The 17,136-nt window shown below is 42.9% G+C and overlaps 1 protein-coding gene across 2 annotated transcripts; it reads left to right on the plus strand.

Moving 5' to 3' along the window:
• The first annotated feature begins 204 nt into the window (after positions 1 to 204).
• arpc4l (actin related protein 2/3 complex, subunit 4, like) lies at positions 205 to 12,645 on the plus strand. Of its 2 annotated transcripts, none has more exons than XM_078209832.1 (6): positions 205 to 264; positions 1,883 to 1,998; positions 4,540 to 4,651; positions 6,350 to 6,445; positions 7,740 to 7,910; positions 12,320 to 12,645. In XM_078209832.1, exons 1-6 carry the CDS (start codon positions 262 to 264, stop codon positions 12,323 to 12,325), a joined length of 504 nt encoding a protein of 167 aa, XP_078065958.1. In that variant the 5' UTR covers positions 205 to 261; the 3' UTR covers positions 12,326 to 12,645. The 2 variants fall into 2 exon arrangements, with proteins under 2 accessions (XP_078065958.1, XP_078065957.1); XM_078209831.1 differs by having other exon boundaries at positions 258 to 599.
• The last annotated feature ends 4,491 nt before the right edge of the window (positions 12,646 to 17,136 follow it).

Consider the following 17,136-nt stretch of genomic DNA (forward strand, 5'->3'; position numbering starts at 1 on the left):
ACTACAATGTTCACCAAGGGGAGGATGTCTGGAAAGGGAAATGAAAGACAAGCCGATATTTGGTTGCTATTCATTTTCAGTAATATCTGCATGCTATCGGAAATGAAAGTACAGCAAATTAAGACATTTTAGATACTTATTGCTGCCCGTCCCGCCCCCGGATCACTGGTGGGATGGTACACTCCGCAGTCTGTTGGGGAGAGGGGGAGGGGGAGCCTCGCCGCGCATGCGTGCGGCAGATTTCCGCCTTCCGGGGAGACGATGGTAACCATGGGGGGAAAAGCGGAGGGGCTCCGGGGACAGGGGGACAGAGACCCTCCTCACGGCGGCCGGGGGAGCACTGCGAGGCGGAGGCGAGAGGCTGGGCTGGGCAGTCAGCCGGAGTAACGGGTCGGGGAAGCAGTGAGGCCGGGCCCCGCCCGTTCGTCCTCCCTCCCCGCCCGAGGGCAGGGATGGCTCCACACCCAGCGCTTCCTGTCTCTGCCTGGAGGCTGTCAAACTGGGGCCAGGGCCGGGCCAGGGCTCAGTCCATACCTAATGGTCCCTGTCACCGTGTTACTGCTGGGGGAGGACACACCACCCTGTGTATCCTGTCTGAGGTGCCTCACAGTGGGCCAGAAATCCATGACCTCTCCTGTCCCTGCAGCCTCTTCAGGAGAGATGGGGGAGGGAGGGAGGAGGTTGATTGTGTGACCATTCCTAGTTTGTTTAACATGAGGCACAATTCCTAATTGCAATGTGGTGCACCTTGCCTGAGAATTTCTCATTGGATTGAGGTTCCCTGTTCCACTTTAGGGCTGTCTTTGGGGCTGTGTGCTTTGTCATAGTTGTCTGTGGTTTAGCATCTGACATCTCATTTCACAGGGCCTAATATAGGTATCAGGTTTGTACTTCCTGCACTGGGGCTAATATTTTGGCTGAGTTGATAGCTTGCAATTAGTTTCACTTATTACTGTGTTAATGTAACACAGAATATGGATGTCGCACTTGGCAAAATATTTTTTTATTGATGTTCAATTATAGTGAATTGACTAACCCCTGACTTAAGTTCAGGGTGTAAAATCGTTTTGAGTGCAGAGATAAGTTTCTGACAGGAAGTATATGCTTCACAGGGTATGGTAGGAGATTGATTGTTACTGGCACAGTGACCCAGAATCAAGGGCAAGAAAACTCCAGAGAATGTTAAAATTTCAGTGGCAGTTTGGGAATTTGAATTAAAGTTATTTTTTAAACTGGAGATCAGCCTGGTACTGGTAAATGTGACTGCTTAAAAAGCCTCATTAGTTACCTTTGGGGAAGTGCATCTTCCATCCAAGTTAGTATTATAAAGGAATAAGAATGACATGATCTATATGTAGTATTAGAGTTCAAGGTTTTCCCCACAGTGTTCTGCATGCACGTTGGCTGCCTTGCTGGTCAGTATTTTGTGACAGATATATGGTGGGTGCGGTGCAGTTTGAATTTGGGTCATCTGCACAATTTTCTAATAAGCTCTCCATGACACTTTGCTACAGACTACCTATAGCTAATTGTTCCATCATTACTCATTGTCTAAGTGTTTTAGATAGTTGCTTTATCCACAATTTATAGTTTCCAGATTGTCAGCTGTCTTGTTTGGTTTACCTATCTTCATCTTTGTTCACTACCTCCCTGCCCATTAGTTAAAGGAAAGGGGGATGAAATGATCTATCTCACTGCCCTGAAAGCTGTCACATTAGTGACACTACATTTGTGCTAACAAGAAATGCTATGTTTTACAATAGATTTTAGCACAATGATTAAAATGGGCTATTTCCAACATAGAGTCCCTAAGAGGTGCAGTTATCCTGACGGATTTTCTAAGTTTCATTATTTTAACTTTGTTTATCTCTCCTTTCAATAGGCGACACTCCGTCCGTACCTGAATGCGGTTCGTGCCACACTTCAAGCAGCACTCTGCTTGGAAAATTTCTCATCACAGGTGGTGGAGCGTCATAATAAACCAGAAGTGGAAGTGAGGTAGGACACATTTGGTTTGTATATATGGTGGGTTGGTTTTCAGATTTCTGAGGAAGCACCATCTTGGGGTGGGGGTTGGGGTGGAGGTGGGTGGGTGGTGGGGTGGGGTTTGGGGTGGAGGTGGGTGGGTGGTGGGGTGGGGTTTGGGGTGGGGGTGGGTGGGTGGCAGGGTGGGGTGGGGGGGAAACAAAGGAATCTGCAATGCGGTTGTCTATCTACTTCCAGGGAAAAATGTGTGTTCATTGATTTTTAGATTGTCTATATGACTTTGAGATGATTGCCAGCAATGCAATTATACAAGTGAGATGCTTAGTGCTGTGATAGAGAACTGGGAACAAGGTTATTGCATGTACTGATTGAGAATGTTATATGTGGGGAATTTACTTTTTAAATGAAATATGGATTCTCAGAATCACAATTATTACAGTGCAAAAGAAGGCCATTTGGCCCATCATGTCTGTACCAGCTCTCTGGATGAGTGATCCACCTAGTTCCATTTGCCTGCCTCCTCCCCATTTACACTACACATTCTTCTTTTTCAGATAATAGTCTGCTTAAATTGAACTGCCTCTACCACACACACTTAGGCAGTGCATTCCAAACCCTTGCTGCCTAAAAATGTTTCTCCCCATGTCACCTTTGCTTCCTCTAACTTCAAATCTGTGCCCCCTCATTCTCGATACTTTCACGAGTGGGAACAGTTTCTCCCTTCTCTGTACAGACCTCCTCATCATTTTGAGTACCTCTATGAAATCTCCTCTCGCCCTCCTTTTCTCTAAGGACAAAAATCCTAACTTCTCCAGTCTATCTACATAACTCAAGTTCCTCGTCCCTGGAACCATTCTCATTACTCTTTTCTGTACCCTTTCTAATGCCTTCACATCCTTTTAAGGTATGGCACACGGAACTGGAAGCAATACTCTAGCTGAGGCTGAACCAATGACTTGTATAAATTCAACATAACCTCCTTAGCTCTTGCACTCTATGCTCCTATTAATAAAGCCCAGGATACTGTATGCTTTATTCACTGCCCTTGCAACGTGTTCTACCGTCTTCAATTATTTATGCACATATACACTCTGTTCCTGTACCCACTTTAGAGTTGTAACCATCTTATATTGTCTCTCCATGTTCTTCCTACCAAAATGAATCACTTCTCTTTTTCTGCATTAAATTCATCTGGCACCTGACCACCATTCCACCAACTTGCCTATGTCTCTTTGAAGTTCCACACTATCCTCAGAGTTCATAATGCTTCGAAGTTTTATTATATCTTTGAAATTGTGTCCTGAACACAAGGTCTGAGTCATTAATGTATATAAGGAAAAGCAAGGGTTCCAACACTGACCCCTGGGAACTCCACCACAAACCTGCCTCCGTTAAAAACATCCATTGAACACAACTCCTGGTGCTCAACCAATTCTGTATCCATGTTACTGAGAGAATAGAACCAATGTTTTGAGTCTAGATGACCCTTCGTCAGAGCATTTTCGATTTTTGTTTCAGATTCCAGCATCCGCAGCATTTTGCTTTTATCCATGTTGTTACTGTCCCCATTATTCCATGAGCTATAACTTTGCTCACAAGTCTGTGTGCCAGGGTATCAAATGCCCTTCGAAAGTCCATGTACACCACATAACAGTATTGTCCTCATCCACCCTCTCTTACCTCTTAATAAAACTCCAAGTTAGTAAAAAAAAAGCAAAATACTGTGGATGCTGGAATCTGAAACAGAAAGTGCTGGAAAATCTGTCGGTCTGACAACATCTGTGGGAAGAGAATGGAGCTAAAGTTTCGAGTCTAAGTGACCCTTCATCAGAACTGAGAGCGAAGTGAATCAGTGGAGATTTATGCAATGGGGGGAGAGGAGAGGGGAATGGGACAAAGGGAATGTAAACGAGGATACAGAAGGCTGAGAAGGTGCTACAAAGTGTCCATTAAGTGATCAGAATGTGTGACTGGCAGAACAGAGGTGCAGATTGTTAAAGGACTGCCTGAGGAATGTGGCATTTGCCTTGAGGTTTGCGGGGGGCAAGAAGGAGAGCTGGAATGGAAATTGGAAAAATGGAGGTGAGAAAGAAGGATGGATAAATTGGATGAAACAAAATAAAATAAATGGCATCACCAGAAGACTGAAAAACTATGGCCAGTGCCTCTGCAATTTCCACTCTCTCTTCCCTTAGCATCCTTGGATGCACCTTATCCAGTGTCAATACCTTATCAACCTTCAGTATAGGTATTATGGTACTTGCAGGAATGATAATGTCTGTTGTATTTCCAACATCCCGCAGAATTATACAACACTGATCTACTTCATCAAAGTTGTACAATGGGGTAATTTCTGAGATACTTTGATAGGGTTTAGCAAGTTAAGCTCAGAAATGCTGCAGCTGAAGGTCTAGAAGCAGATCATCTACCTGCAACGTTTGAGAATGTTTATTCACAAACATCCTTAAAACAGATGGTTACATATAGTTGGAGATCTTCAGATACAGTCTAATTATTGGATAGTAATGGACAACTTTTTCTTGGCAATAACAGGAGCAGTAAAGAGCTGCTGTTGCAGCCCTTGATCATCAGTAGGAATGAGAAGGAGAAAGTCCTCATTGAAGGCTCAATAAACTCTGTACGAGTCAGCATTGCAATCAAACAGGTCAGTATCTAGTTTGGCTCTTGGTTCATACTTGTGATTGGTAAGGCCTGTATGACACTTTCCATTCGCCTCTTGGAGTGGAAGCTGAGATAGTGAAGAGTGATTGCCCCTCCTTAATGAGGGCAAGGGGGAAATTAAATCTTTCTTACTGTCGAGTCAAATGGTGAATCAGACTCGATTTAATGATTGATTTAGATGTCCTGGAAATTTTTATTTGGTTACCTTTTCAGAGCTGGGGAGAAATTTGTGTTTTCTCAGAAATACCTGCTATGACTTTTCCTTTTTAGATTTAAAATGGAGATGTTTTAATTGTGCAATGTTATACTGGAAGCAATGGAAATAATTTCCTTTCCTCTCATTCTAACCCACTCTTAAAGGTTTATAATTCCAGTCTAAATCCACCCCCACCCTTTCACTTTTATTTTACCTTGTTCACCTATGATTAAGGAAGATGATTAAATTGCTCCAGACCCCTGTCAATGTCATTGCTTTCGTAATATCAAATCTGGTCTTTTTTCAGTCCTGATCCTCCTTTTGTAAAACAAAGCATGGACTGCAAATGCCAAAATTCTGTTACCAAAGATAAATAATGGTGGCAATGCATATTGGATCATTCAGCCACTATAGAAAAAAAATATAGTTTAACATTTTGGATCTAACCCTCTAGCAGGACATTGTCTAAAGTTTTAGCTTAAAATGTTAAATGTTGGCACACTTGGTGTATTTCAAGTATTTTGCTGATTTAATCCCATGACTATGTGGAATTAAAGTATTCCAATGATGGAGTACTCTCCCCTTACCTGGATGAGTGCAGCTCCAACAACACTTGAGCTTGACTCCATCCAGGACAAAGCAACCTCCTTAATTGACACCCCATCCACAAACATTCAATCCCACTATCATCCACGCACAGTGGCAGCACCGTGTGTCATCTACAAGGTGCACTGCAGAAATTCACTGAGGCTGTTTAGCATTCTCCAAACTTCTACCATCTCGACAGACAAGGGCAGCAGGTACATGGGAACACCGCCACCTGCAAGTTTCCCTCCAAGCCACTCGCCACCCTGACTCAAAAATATATTGCCCGTTCCTTCACCGTCGCTGGGTCAAAATCCTGGAACTCCCTCCCTAACAGCACCGTGGGTGCACCTACACAACAGGGACTTTGGGGGTTCAAGAAGGCAGCTCACCATCACTGCCTCAAGGGCAATTGGGTATAAGCAATAGATGCTGGCCTAGCTAGCAAAGTCCACATCCTCTGAATAAATAAATTATCTGTATAATCTCTATTTGGTAGTAGCAAGCAGCTGAGTGATGTTCTCTCTCTGATATTCCCTACTCCTGTTGCTACATAAGGATGTCTGAGCATGTGGCTAATGTTAGAAACTCAGTATATTTTTAACTGGAACCTCACCCTAGCACTGAATGTTGTCTCTCCAGCCCCTCTCTAATTTTACTGACACTTCTAATTTGTGCAGCAGTAAACATCTTTTTAAAAATAAATGTGGGAGAATATTCATATTTACTTTACCAATTGTTTAGCTCTCTCTTCCCTTCTGTAGCTCCCCACAACCAGGTTTTCAGTGACACATTGACAATTCTGCATGTGGTCGCCTTGCATATCAGCTGCCCTCAAGTACTTTTGGCAATCAGCAGGTTAAGTTTGTACCTGTTAAAGTTCTGTGCTTTTAATTTTAGGCAGATGAGATTGAAAAGATCCTGTGTCATAAATTCATGAGGTTTATGATGATGCGAGCAGAGAATTTCTTCATCCTCCGGAGGAAAGCTGTTGAGGTAATGTTAATACACAGAACTTGCCCTTCAGTTTGAGACCCATTTTCAGTGTCAGTCGGACAGTGTTACGGACTTGAGGCCATTTGGAGACTTTTGATCTGCAGACACCCTATGTTGTTATTTTTCTCCCAACTGTTCTCCATTCCTGCCCTGCTGGAGGCAGTGACTTCTTTCTTGTTTCAGGAGGTGGGGATGCAGGAAGCACTGCAGCGTGCACTGTGCTGGTATATGCATTTTAGGACATGCTCATCTAGTCAAAAGTGTGAATAGAAGTTTAACCAGAACATTGTGTGCACTGCACATCCTATCAGTTGCAGATCCTCTTTCTCCAGCCCCGGTTTGAAACTTTTTTAAAAAAAAGTTATTTTCTTCGATGTTGAGTATCTTCCATGAACCCTCTGGTGATGTGCTACGGTTTCTGAGTGGGGGAGTGGGCAGGCAAAATTTGCACCCAGTGATCTGCATGCAATTTTTTGAACATCATTCGAGACATAGCTCTCTCTAAAAATTGTGCAATGGTCACTCCTATCAATACTGTCACGGAAAGGTACATCTATGATAGGTTGATTGCTTAGGTCCAACTGCTGCAGGTCTAGTTATGTCCTTGAAACAGTCAGCTTAGTCAGTCATGGTGTTACTTAGCCACTCTTGACGATGAGCATTGAAATCTATCCTCAGTGTTTCTTCCAAGTGGTGTTTAACATGGAGGGGCACTGATTCACCAGCTGATGGAGGACGGCAGGTGGTTTCCTTGCCCATTCTTGTCTTGATGCCATAGAACTTTGTGGGGTCCAGCTCAATGTTGAGCTTTAAGGGCTGCTGTGTCTGAGTGGCTTAGCAGACTGTGGTCTTTATGAACTCCATATGTGTAAGTGATAAATGCTGAATGTTAGTTTGCTTTATTTTAGTATGTAGAGTTAAGTTTTTCTTGAAAATATTGTTGAAGAGACTGGGTTGTGAGGTGTGTTAGTACACTAAATTCTTATCTGAGTATTGACTCTGAACCCAGACCCAATTGGATAACGTATCACCTTGATGAGAACAATATTCACTAAAGACTTTGACAAGGATTAATGCCAGAAATATTTCAGAGAGGAACTTTCCAGAATGCAGCTGAAATTTTATATTTAGTTATGATTAAAATATCTATAAAGGGAAGTCACCAATTCTTTCATATTGGTTTGAGGTAAGATATTATTCCTGTCCCATTTGAATTGCCAGAGAGAATTGAACATGCCCGTAACTGTGATAAATGAGATTGACTTCTATCTCCTTGTTACCTTTTTCCTGGCAGGGCTATGACATCAGTTTCCTGATCACCAACTTCCATACTGAACAAATGTACAAACACAAACTGGTTGACTTTGTCATTCACTTCATGGAGGAGATTGACAAGGAAGTCAGTGAAATGAAGCTGTCACTGAATGCCAGAGCTCGCATCGTCGCAGAAGAGTTCCTGAAAAATGTGAGTCTTTCCTTGCTCCTTCCAGCAAATAGCTAGTACAGTGCTCAGCTGTTCTCTATACTAATGTGTTACTCAACTTATCAGAGAACGAGAAAATTCGAGCCCAATTATTCTACAGTGTGAAGTTGCTGGGTCTCAGTATTGCATAATTTATCTTGATTCAGTATTTTCTGTGCAAGTCTTATTTTGCAGTTGGTGGTTTTTGCTTCTCGGTAAATGAGTTCCTCAAATGTGTTTGACTTCTTTAAATGGGACTTTTTTCAAGCATCGTTGCTTTTAAGCAGTGCAGTGACTTCATTAAAAGGGAAGTATGCTGAACTAGCCCACTGACTCCCTGCTTTCCTTTATTTGATCTCTAGATGTGGACATCAGGCCACATTTATTGCCTATCTCTGGCTACACAGAGATGCTACTCCAGTTCTTGTAATGAAAGTGTTCTCACAACAATGTTAGGCAGGGAAATAATTCCAAGGTACTGAACCAGCAACATCAAATCAACGATTGTATACGTCTGCTAAAAACTAGTGGACAGGAACCAAAAATAATGAAAAAGACTAACAGAATATTATCCTACAAGAGGCCTGTAAAACAAAAATTAAAATAATGCTACAGATGCACAAAGCTCTGGTTAGACCTCTTCTGTGTTCAGTTCTGGGCATCACATCTCAGGATACGTTGACCTTGAAGGGGATGCAGTGCAGATTCACCAGAACAATCCTGGGGCTAACAATAGTTGAATTGAGGACAGGTTGCATAGACTAGACCTGTAATCCCTTGAGTATGGAAGATTGAGGTGTTTACCTTGGTTAAAGGATTTGATAAGTTAGTTAAATCAAAACCGTTTCCCCTGGAGGGGAAGTCCAAGACAAGGAACAAAACCTTAAAATGAAAGCTAGGTAATGTCAGGGAGCAGTTTTCGGAGTAGTGAAAATTTGGAAAACCTTTCCTCAAAAGACTGTTGAGGTTAGGAGTACCGAATGTTTCAAAATTTAACAATAGATTTTTGTTAGGCAAGAGTATTAGAAGATGCAGAACCAAAGAATGTATTTTTTATTCAAGGGATGTGGGCCTCATTGGCTAGGCTTCCATTTGTGCAGAATGTAGTGTTACAGTCATAGCTAGGGTTTTGAGAAAGATCAACTTAATGCAAGGTAAGTCCATTCAAAAGTCTGACAGCAGCAGGGAAGAAGCTGTTCTTGAGTCGGTTGGCACGTAATCTCAGACTTTTGTATCTTTTTCCCGACGGAAGAAGGTGGAAGAGAGAATGTCCGGGGTGCGTGGGGTCCTTAATTATGCTGGCTGCTTTGCCGAGGGAGCGGGAAGTGTAGACAGAGTCAATGGATGGGAGGCTGGTTTGCGTGATGGATTGGGCTACATTCACGACCTTTTATAGTTCCTTGCGGTCTTGGGCAGAGCAGGAGCCATATCAAGCTCTGATACAACCAGAAAGAATGCTTTCTATGGTGCATCTGTAAAAGCTGGTGAGAGTCGTAGCTGACATGCCAAATTTCCTTAGTCTTCTGAGAAAGTAGAAGTGTTGGTGGGCTTAACTATAGTGTCGGCATGGGTGGGGGACAAGGACAGGTTGTTGGTGATCTGGACACCTAAAACCTTGAAGCTCTCGACCCTTTCTACTTCATCTCCATTGATGTAGACAGGGGCATGTTCTCCTTTATGCTTCCTGAAGTCGATGACAATCTCCTTCATTTTGTTGACATTGCGGGAGAGATTATTGTTGCCACACCAGTTCACCAGATAATCTATCTCATTCCTGTACTCTGTCTCGTCATTGTTTGAGATCTATCCCACTAAGGTGGTGTCGTCAGCAAACTTGAAAATCGAATTGGAGGGGAATTTGGCCGCACAATCATAGGTGTATAAGGAGTATAGTAGGGGGCTGAGAATGCGGCCCTGTGGGGCACTGGTGTTGAGGATGATCGTGGAGGAGGTGTTGTTGCCTACCCTTACTGATTGCAGTCTGAGAGTTAGGAAGTTCAGGATCCAGATGTAAGAAAGGTCATGGATGAAGTAGATGAAAATGGGCCTAAGACCTTGAGGAACTCCTGCTGTGATATCCTGTAAATTAGATAATTGGCCTCTGACCACAACTGTTTGCCTCTGTGCTAGGTGTGACTCTAATGGAGAGTTTTCCCATTGACTACAGTTTTGTTAGAGCTCATTGATGCCACGCTGTCAAATGATGCCTTGTAGTCACTGACACCTCACCTCTGGAGTTCAGCTCTTTTGTCCATGTTTGAACCAAGGCTGTAATGAGGTTGAGCTGAGAGGCTCTGGCGAAACTCAAACTGAGTGTCTGTGAGCAGGTTATTGCTTGATAGCATTGTTGAAGACCTCTTCCTTCACTTTATGACGATCGGGAGTAGATTGATGGGGTGGTGATCGGATTTGTCCTACTTTTTGTGTACAGGCAAATTTACACATCACTGGGCAGATGCCAATGTTGAAATAGCTTCTGGAGCACGAATCTTCAGCACTGTTGCTGGAATATTGTCAGGGCCCATATCCTTTGCAATATATACAGTGCCTTCAACTGTTCCTTGATATCATATGGAGTGAATCGAATTGGTTGAAGACTGACATCTGTGATCCTGGGGAAGTCTGAAGGAGGCTGAGATGGATCATTCACTCACTCCTGGCTGAAGATTGTCATACTTCAGCCTTATCTTTTGCACTGGTATGCTGGCTCCCCAATCATTGAAGGTGGGAATATTTGTGGAGCCGCCGCCTCCTCTGAGTTGCTTAATTGTCCACCACCATTCATGGCTGAATGTGACAGGATTGCAGCACTTGGATCTGAACTGTTGATTGTGAAATCACTTAGCTCTGTCTACCAATTGCTGCTTGTGCTGTTTGACATGCAAGTAGTCCTGTTTTGCAACCTTATTTTTAGCTATGCTTGGTGCTGCCCCTGGCACGTCCTCCTGCACTCTTCACCGAACCAGGGTTGACCCCCGGCTTGGTGATATTGGGGGATATACCAAGCCCTGAGGTTACGGACTGTGGTTGAGTACAATTCTGCTGCTGATGATGACCCACAATGCCCCATGGTTTATCAGTCTTGAGTTGCTTGTTCTAGTCGAAATCACCATTGTGTGGGATCAGCACCATTTAGCATGGTGCTGATCCCACACAACATGGTGGAGGGTATCCTCAATGTGAGGACGGGATCATGTCTCTACAAGGACGTGCAGTGGTCACTCCTGCTGATATTGTTAAAAACGTGCATCTGTGGCAGGCAGGTTGGTGAGGATGACTTCAAATGTTGTTTTCTCTTGGTTCCCTCACCACCTGTCACAGTCCCAGTGCAACAGCTATCCAGTTCGGTCAGTAGTGGTGCTACCAAGCTATTCTTGGTGACAGACATTGAAGTCCCCCAGCCAGAGTACGTTCTTTGCACTTGCCACCTTGTGCTTCCTCCAAGAGTTTGACATGGAGGAGTACTGATTTATCAATTGACAAGGGTGGTACATGGTCATTAGCAGGCAGTTTCCCTGCCTATGTTTGATCTGATGTCATGAGACTTCATGGTGTCAATGTATAGTGGCTGCAAAGGGATGCAGGGACATTTCAGGTCACTGGTCAATAGATGGACCTGGCTAGGAATTCAAGTAACGTGAAGTACATAACGGTCTATACAGCTTTGTCCCATTTTGCTCCACAATCGTATAGCTTATTCATATTAATATCTTTCACCAGGTCACCTGCTCTACATGGCTGCTGTTCTTTGATCCATCTCCATTCTCAGCACTGCTGTTATTTATTGCCCCTTCATTGCATCTCATCGTTCTGTGGTATCCTTTCCAATGCTGTGTATTCCCTGATTCGCATCTTACTTCGTACTTCCTTTGCCCATCTCCTGTCAGTCTCCTACCTCTTGCATCCTTTCTCTTCCTTTATTCCCCTCCTATCTTTTTATGATGTGCTTATCTATTCCCATCTCACTCATCCTTTTTCATTCTCTCCCTCTTTCATTTCTCTCTCTGCCAGGAGTTTGTGGGTTCCAAGTCACAGCAAATTCCTGTTCTCAGCTGTGCCTTTCGAGGAAAACCATTGTGCCGTCTGTAATGACCGACTAAAGAGTAGTATTTCTAAAGGCTTGGTTTGCACATCGATTGCTTATAAGTTTGGTGCTCTCTACCTGATTTGAAAGATTGTTTGTAGGAAATTTGTTCTAAAGTAGATGTGTGGCAAATAAAAGTGGCAGTACCAGGCACTGAAAATACATAGAACATAGAACATAGAACATTACAGCGCAGAACAGGCCCTTCGGCCCACGATGTTGCACCGACCTTCGGCCCACGATGTTGCATACTTCCCCCACTAAGCATTCTTCCTCTGTAACTCTAAGCATACTGAAGTGATAACAATGCTGTTTTTTCTTTTTACAGTTCTGATACCGGTTGCATTTGCTGTTATCAAACAAGACCAAGGTTACAAGGAACTATGTGAAACTGCACTGCTGGAAGGAAGCTTGGGGCGGGGGTGGGTGTAATCGTCTGCTGAAAGGGGACACATACAATAACCTGACCAGCCTGCTGGAAGGGACTTGTACAATAACCCAACCAGACTGCTGGCTTTAGTATTATCAGATCATTTTTCAACTGATACTGTATTTACAACAGCATTATTCCTGCTGTCATTAGGTCTTTCACAAATCGAAGGGACCGAGGTAATGCATTTGTATTTTGAAAAATAAAACAAAATTTCATTCTTAGTTTGTGTCACAGCCTCTCTGACTTTACTCCTTAATCCACAACTTTAAAAGACAGTACACTTTAACATTTAAGGCAGTAAATGGATGCAATAATACCGATCAATAATGACCATCCAGAATTCCTGTTAATAATGGAAAAGAGTGAAACGAAAAGCAAAATATTGCAGATGCTGGCAATCTGAAATAGCAAATGTTGGAAACACTCAGCTGGTCAGGCAGTATCTGCAGAGAGGAAGGTAATGATTAACATATCGGGATGATGACCTTCTGTCCGAACTGACGATAGGTTATTGACCTGAAATGTTTATCCTACCACCTTCCCCACAGAAACTGCCTGAGCCGCTAAGTGTTTCCAGCATTTTTGGATTCTACTGGTGCTTGCTCTGTCTTTCCCAAATTATACTCCGGTTTGAAACAAGTCTCGAAGTAAGTCATCATTTGTATATTTCCACCATAGTGTTAATTAGGCAGGAACGTCCACATTCTTGGTCTTTGTTTTAGCTCCTATTTTTATTCCATTACTTGTATATTAATGTTTTTAATTGAAGTAAAATAGATCATATTGTAACTGTGTTTGGAATCACATTATGGATTTTGTTATACTGTGAGTGGATGGAGATTTTGTTGCTTCTGTGACTTTTTCTGGCAGCAGCTGATAGACGACCACTGGCATGAGTTTCACAGTAATTGTGAAAAGATGTCAAAAGTTCTACTGATCCAGGGCACTCCAGCATTGAATGGTCAGGTTGCCATCTGTACTGCTGCTCTTTACATTGGTCAACAGGGTGCTTTCTAAAACACACAAATGTACTAGGGCAGCACATTAAAGTAAGACAGAGGCTCGTTCCCAGTTTCAACTAAGCTGTTAAAAAATTAATTGAATGGGAATAATTAAACCTAGATATGTTAATCTTATTGCTGTTATTGCCACTAATATGTATTGCCTTATGCTTTTCAATATTAAAAACCTTTTGCAGTTCATCCGCCCAGTTGTCATCTCCTGTAGATTGTTTTCTGAACATGTTTGTTTTCGATGCAACTTTACATCAACAAATGTGCACGAGATTTAATGCCGTCATTTGTTTTGTCTGGCTGCTGTGAGATGTCTTGGAATGTTTTGCTACTTTGAAGGTGCGTTATTGGAACAAGTTGTTATAGATTGTGAACAGCACTGATTCCCTGAAATATCCTACTGCTCACTACTGGATACAATTTAGTTTTTGAATATTTGTTTTATTTCCTTTTTGAATCAATTATCCACTTTCTTTTCAACTCAAGTCATCTTTTTGGCACACAGCTCTTTTGAGTCAGTCTTATGTGCTTCTCCTGCTTCACTTTAATGGTCTTCAAGCCTTCAGAGTTTTTCAGTGTAAGTGTGAAATCAATAAGTCATAGAGTCATAGAGCATCATAGACCAGTGACCAATTGCTTCCTTGCTGAAGACCAGACTGTAGAGCTCCTCGGACAGCTCAAATTATATCCTTTTCCTATATACTGTGTTATAGTGTCATAGAGGTTTACAGCATGGAAGGTCAAACTGCATGCTGCTGCTGAGCTTTGTTTGAAATTGGAACAATAGGATATTTTGAATCTTTTTGCTAACTTTAATGATCTGTGTAAAATTTCAGTCATTTCCTTCAAACTGTGTGCGACATTTACTCATATCTAATGAATATGAAAGTACTCTAGTTTTTGACCAATAAACTCACCAATAATCACATTGATATGAAAAGGCTAAACTGAGAAAGATGGGATAAACCAAGAGCTAAATGGATGATGAACAATAGCTGTGGTAATTACTGGAGTGGAGAAAGCAGCACCAAGGTGACATCTATGCCCAATGTGTTTGCAATTAACTTGCCATGAGTCAAATTACAAATCTAATCATTCCATGCACATTCCATATTAAATAAATACCATTTGCTTATTTAACATTAAAATCTTGCTACTAATGCTGAGTCAGCCACAGCAGCTACATAGCCACTGCAAGTGGGCAGAAAATCAGCCATGATCTAGTTAGACAGTGGATCAGGCTTGAGGGGCTGAATGGCCGCCTTCCATTTCCTACCCTCCCTCCATCAGGTTTGATGAAATTAAAGGAGGGTTTGCCCTACTCTGGTGACCTCATAGAATCGCTACAGTGTAGGAGGAGGCCATTTGACCCATCGAGTCTGCACTGAGCATAATCCCATCCAGGCCCTATCCCCTTAACCCCACCCATTTACCCTGCTAGTCCCTGTGATACTAAGGGGCAATTTAGCATAGCCAATCAACCTAACCTGCATATCTTTGGAGCGTGGGAGGAAACCAGAGCACCCAGAGGAAACCCACGCAGACACGGGGAGAATGTGCAAACTCCACACGGACAGTGACCTGAGGCCGGAGTTGAACCCAGGTCCCTGGCGCTGTGAGGCAGTAATGCTAACCACTGTGCCACCATGCTGCTCTGTTGGAAGGAGACCTGTTGAAAATATATGTACACGTGGGAATAGAATGGGGAGGTGGTGGTGTAGTGGTATTGTCACTGGACTAGTAATCCAGAGATCCAGGACAATGCTTTGGGGGCCAGGGTTTGAATCCCACCATAGAAGATTGTGAAATTTGATAAAAATCTGGAATTAGAAGTATTATGAAACCATTGTTAATTAGAGGTTTGCAGCATGGAAACAAGCCCTTTGGCCCAACTTGCCCGTGCCGCCCAATTTTTACCACTAAGCTAATCCCAATTGCCTGCATTTGGCCCATATCCCTCTATACCCATCTTACCCATGTAACTGTCTAAATGCTTTTTAAAAGACAAAATTGTACCCGCCTCTACTACTGACTCTGGCAGCTTGTTCCAGATACTCACCACCCTCTGAGTGAAATAATTGCCCCCTAGACCCTTTTGTATCTCTCACCTTAAACCTATGCCCTCTCGGTAGATTCCCCTACCTTTGGGAAAAGATGTTGACTATCTACTTTACCTTTGTCCCTCATTATTTTGTCCCTCATTATTTTATAGACCAATTATTTAAAAAACCCATCTGGTTAACTAATGTCTTTTATGGAAGGAAATCTGCCACCCTTACCTAGTCTGGTCTGACCTACGCGAGACTCCAGATCCACAGAAATGTGGTTGACCCTTAAATATCCTCAGAGATGGGCACTAAATGCAGGCCTAGCCAGTGATATCTGCTTTCCATGAATGAATTTTTAAAAATGCATTCAATTCTCATGGTATTAAATAGCCTACTGACATACGGAAAATGGCCACTTGCATGTGGTGCTGGAAGGTTCCTGTTGTCTCTGGGACTGTATCTGTGTCAGAAGGCTGCTCCTTCAGAAGAAGCTCTGGCTTTTTCTCTCCCTAGCTCAAGGGCACTGAGACTTATTGCAACATTTCTACCCATTCTGCCAAAGATCAGCTTAGATTGAGGAAGTTCTATAGACTGAATTGTTACCGCACAAGACAGTGCATTTAATATAGAAGCAGATAGAATGTAGAATTCCTACAGTACAGAAGGAAGCCTCTTGGCCCATCAAGTCTATACCGACCACAAACCCACTCAGTATTCCCGTAACCCCACATATTTACCCTGCTAATCCCCCTGACGCTAGGGGTAATTTAGCATAGGCAATCAACCTAACCCGCACATCTTTGGACTGTGGGAGGAAACTGGAGCACCCAGAGGAAACCCACGCAGACACTGGGAGAAAGTGAAAACTCCACACAGACAGTGACCTGAGATCGGAATTGAACCGGGGTCCCTGGCGCTGTGAGGCAGGAGTGCTAACCACTGTGCCACCATGCTGCCCCTAATGCTGGACTATGGGAGGTTTGTAGTTGGAAAAATTAGTAGCACAAGTTGACAATTTTAAAAAGGTGTTTTGTAGCACTGAGCGACATGTAGGTTAAAAATGCATTCTGAAAACCTAAGCTCATGTTTTGAGTTAACAGTCCTGTGAACTGCTGACAGGGTGCCAATGGCTCAGGTGTATATTAAAGCTCCACTTGCATTTTATCGAAGAGGACAATGTCACTCAGTATCTTGTCAAAATTCCTCTCACACAATACCACCGAAAACAAACTGGCACATTTGACACTCTAGCCCCATTGCAACCATTCCTCTCTCAAATTGTTAATTTTACAGCCCTGATTTCACTCCCTTACTCCAGAAGATGTGGACTTGAATCAATATAGTTATATAATTTAACCACTGACACCAGATCTTCTTGTTCCATACAAATCAAGACTGGGTTCTGATCTCACCTGCTGGAATTGCTCAGTCTTCCAGGATCATCTTGGAATACAAAAATAACCCCCGATGACTTTTCTCTACCCAATACTATCTTTTTCAACAACATCCACCCCACCCCCCACCACCACCAACCTATTTCCATCACCTTCAACAGGTGCAAAGAGCTCATTGGTGACTTTCCTAATTAATTACTTACTGTACCTGCATGCTAACCGTTTATGATTCATGCACTAGGACACCAAGATCCCTC

This window comes from Mustelus asterias, chromosome 3, assembly GCF_964213995.1.
Source record: "Mustelus asterias chromosome 3, sMusAst1.hap1.1, whole genome shotgun sequence".
NCBI lineage: Eukaryota > Metazoa > Chordata > Chondrichthyes > Carcharhiniformes > Triakidae > Mustelus > Mustelus asterias.

Excerpts from the sequence above, each read along its gene's own strand:
- arpc4l (XM_078209831.1), top strand. The coding sequence starts at position 453 with ATGGCTCCACACCCAGCGCTTCCTGTCTCTGCCTGGAGGCTGTCAAAC. Across the intron at positions 600-1,882 it reads CCCTGTGTATCCTGTCTGAG|GCGACACTCCGTCCGTACCT; the intron begins GTGCCTCACAGT and ends TCCTTTCAATAG. Across the intron at positions 1,999-4,539 it reads AAACCAGAAGTGGAAGTGAG|GAGCAGTAAAGAGCTGCTGT; the intron begins GTAGGACACATT and ends TGGCAATAACAG.